At 45.4% G+C, this 3,554-nt stretch overlaps 1 protein-coding gene across 1 annotated transcript in view; it reads right to left on the bottom strand.

The window, feature by feature from the left end:
- The window catches only part of NIT2 (nitrilase family member 2), a 23,070-nt gene that overhangs the window by 6,611 nt on the left and 12,905 nt on the right, over window positions 1–3,554 (bottom strand). The window contains exons 6-7 of the mRNA XM_017506337.2: window positions 2,825–2,918; window positions 2,257–2,331 (exon numbers count right to left, since the gene is read on the bottom strand). Coding sequence (XP_017361826.1) covers window positions 2,257–2,331; window positions 2,825–2,918 — 169 coding nt within the window. The remainder of the gene's footprint in view (window positions 1–2,256; window positions 2,332–2,824; window positions 2,919–3,554) is intronic.

Raw genomic sequence — 3,554 nt, 5'->3', positions numbered from 1 at the left:
CTTTGAGACAGAACTAATACCGGATGTTCGCAAGAGGACAGAAAATTCCAGACAGCAGTTTTCTTAGGACTAGCAAAAGGAAAGTGTTGAAATAGCTGCATAAGCTAGGGCATAAGACCCTGAGAAACCAGGGCTAATTCCAACTGGATCCACTGTGGTGCTGGATTTGACCTAGGTTTCACCTAGGACCTCCTTATCCTCATTAGAAGCTCATTAACATACTAAATCACACACCCACCAGCACCATTATAACTTCTGGAACACCCATATTTGGTGAAAAAATGAGTGACACCACAATTCCGAGAAATCTCCACCTTTTTCTAGGAAGCTTCATGAATATTTCACCCCTTTAAAGAAACCCATAAAGGTGGCCGGGCATGGTGGCCTGTAATCCCAGCGCTTTGGGAGGCTGAGGCAGGTAGATCACCTGAGGTTAGGAGTTCGAGACCAACCTGGCCAATATGATGAAACCCTGTCTCTACTAAAAATACAAAAAATAGCTGGGCGTGGCGGTGGGTGCCTATAATCCCAGTTACTAGGGATCCTGAGGCAGAACTGCTTGAATCCAGGAAGGGGAGTTTGCAGTGAGCCAAGATCGCACCACTGCATCCAGCATAGGTGACAGATGGAGACTCTGTCTCATAAAAAAAAAAAAAGCCCATAAAAGTAGATGGCCCAAACCTCCTTGTGCACGACTCCTTAAGCACACACACACTGCCCCTTCTGGACTGTGCACTTTTCACTTTGTGATGAATCTCCATACTTCCGCTATTTGCTGACTCATCCTGAATTCCTCTTTGCAATGGTATAGTGTTGACGGCATGGACATGTGCTGGGCCAGGGCCCCACTCCTGTTGGGGACCTCCCTACCCCACTGGCATCAACTTCACTCAAAAAAGTACAGAAAGCCTCGGCAACATACAGAGACCCCATCTCTACAAAACATTAAAAACTAGCCAGGTGTGGTGGCACGTGCCTGGAGTCCCAGCTACTTGGGAGGCTGACGTGGGAGGATCACTTGAGCCCAGGAGATCAAGGCTTCAGTGAGCCATGATCATACCTGCACTCTAGCCTGGGTGGCAATGAGACCCTGCCTCAAAACAAACAAATATAATATAGAGAACTGTTATTCAAATTTCTCTCAGCTCTGGCTGGGTGCAGTGGCTCACGCCTGTAATCCCAGCACTTTGGGAGACTGAGGCGGGCAGATTACCTGAGGTCAGGAGTTCGAGACCAGTCTGGCCAACACGGTGAAACCCCATAACTACTAAAAATACAAAATTTAGGTGGGCATGGTGGTGGGCACCTGTAATCCCAGCTACTCCAGAGGCTGAGGCAGGAGAATTGCTTGAACCTGGGAGGTGGAGATCGCAGTGAGTCAAGACTGAGCCACTGCACTCCAGCCTGGGCAACAAGAGCTAAACTCCGTCTCCAACAAAACAAAACAAAACAAACAAACAAGTTTTTCTCAGCTCCATATGTTGGCTCCACATGGCCAACGGCCATGTTTTGTAATTCTTTTCAACAAAGATTAGGGGCAGGGTAGTTGCCCTAAATCTTGACCCCAGAGTCCATGCACCTCCACCTTCTGGGTGGGCAGTCAAACCATTTCTACCAACTTCACTTTGTTAAGTGACAGTCTATTTGGAAGCAGCTTCAAGCAGTCTAGTAAGGATGCTGGTATGTGCTGAGTACCATACAAGGGGCTTCATAGGTTCTCTCTTCTTAATCCTCATACTACTCCTGTGACTAAACTGAGAACTATACTGCTCTAGAGATTAAATCACTTAAGCAAAGTACTGTGCCAATTAAAGGGAAGAGTTGGGACTAGAACCCACATCTTTTGAACTGGCTCTTCCCAGATACTAGCACATTTCTCCTCGTCTGGACCAAAATATCACAGACTACAATTCTACTCTACCCAATGTCTAGGAGTACGGAGTGGTGAAATCCACCTCATTTCTGCTGGGCTTCAAGTGACTCTCCAAACACAGTAACAAGAAGGACTCAAGGGTAAGGGCAGACCTTTAAGAGCACAGCTCCTACCTTAGCTACATGATGTGTTCAGTTACAACCTCTGAAAAACCCTGTCATCTATATGCAGCAAAAGTCTAGGAAGCCTCAAGGGGGTGAAAAGGCTGGAGATGGAGAGATTGAGAGCATTCTCCCAGCTTTTCTTGTCTAAGGATCCCACACAGACCAGCCTAGAACCAAGCCTCCAAGCACCCACGTAACGCAACTGTTGCACTGCCTCACCTCTCTGCGTGTAGATCTGTGCAAGCTCTGCAAACCGCATGTCATAGCAGATGCCCAGACCCACTCTGCAGTATGCTGTTTCCAAACAGAAAATGCACAAATGAAAAGTTAACTTCCTACAGCATGGTGTGGCAGGGGAAATCCTCCATGACTTAATGATCACAAAACACTGACAGGGATAAATTAACACGGGACCTGAGGAAAGAGACAATTTGTAAGTTCATTCCTAGATTTCGTCTCATGAAGACATCATTTGCATCAGCAGTGTAAAGATTAAATTCATTCTAACTGAATGCTTATTTTCTAGGTGGGAGGTACCCAACCGTGGCCTAATAAATAAAATCTGGAAGCCATAACAGGAAGCTACAATCAAATCAAGGGGCAAACTTCTGTCAAATCCTTAGTTCTCAATTAAGCCCAAACTTTCCAGATCTCTGATGATTCTCTGCCTTTCTCACAGTCTTTCAGTTAGGTTATGTGAAGAAATTGGAGACAGACAAAAAAAGAAATAAATACCTGATTGTCTTCTAATGAGATTGCTAAGGAGGCAAACTTATCTGGTACATACGAGTATCAAATGTGGAGAAACTATCACCCGGACTCAGTGTTTTAGATTCTTGAAATGTAATTTTCCCAGGAACATCAATGTCAAACAGATGGATCTGCATCACAAATAATGGATCTGGTTACCTCTTTTCCAGCAGGGTTCATGGCAGTAATGACACTATCTTTCCCTGGGCGGATGTGGAAAGTGCTGTAAGATCAGCTATACAAACAGCAGCCCTAAACTGCCCATAATCCACCCCACAAGCTGGCTAACACCTGACCAAAATGAATTCTACCAAAGGAAACCGGAAAAATGATGCTGTACATTTTATAGCCCCTACTTTCTATGTGATATGCAAATCAACGTCCAGGTTTCTCATGGGAGGTAACTAATGTGTTGCTTTTTAAAAATACAAATACTAAATAAAGACTTTGTAGAATCAGGCTGGATGTGGTGGTTTACACCTGTAATCCCAGCATTTTGGGATGCCAAGGAGGTCAGGGGTTCGAGATCAGACTGGCCAAAGTGGTAAAACCTCACCTCTACTAAAAATACAAAAAAAAGATTAACTAGGCGTGGTTGTACAAGCCTATAGTCCCGGCTACTCAGGAGGCTGAGGCAGGAGAGTTGCTTGAACCCAGGAGGTGGAGGTTACAGTGAGCTCAGATCACGCCACTGCACTGCAGCCTGGGTGACACAGAAAGACTTCATCGCAAAAAATAAGTAAGTCAGGTATGGTAGCACATGCCTG

This window comes from Cebus imitator, unplaced genomic scaffold (assembly GCF_001604975.1).
Source record: "Cebus imitator isolate Cc_AM_T3 unplaced genomic scaffold, Cebus_imitator-1.0 Scaffold354, whole genome shotgun sequence".
Classification (NCBI taxonomy): Eukaryota; Metazoa; Chordata; class Mammalia; order Primates; family Cebidae; genus Cebus; species Cebus imitator.
The sequence above is the reverse complement of the archived record's forward strand: the minus strand, read 5'-3'. Positions and strand labels throughout refer to the sequence as shown.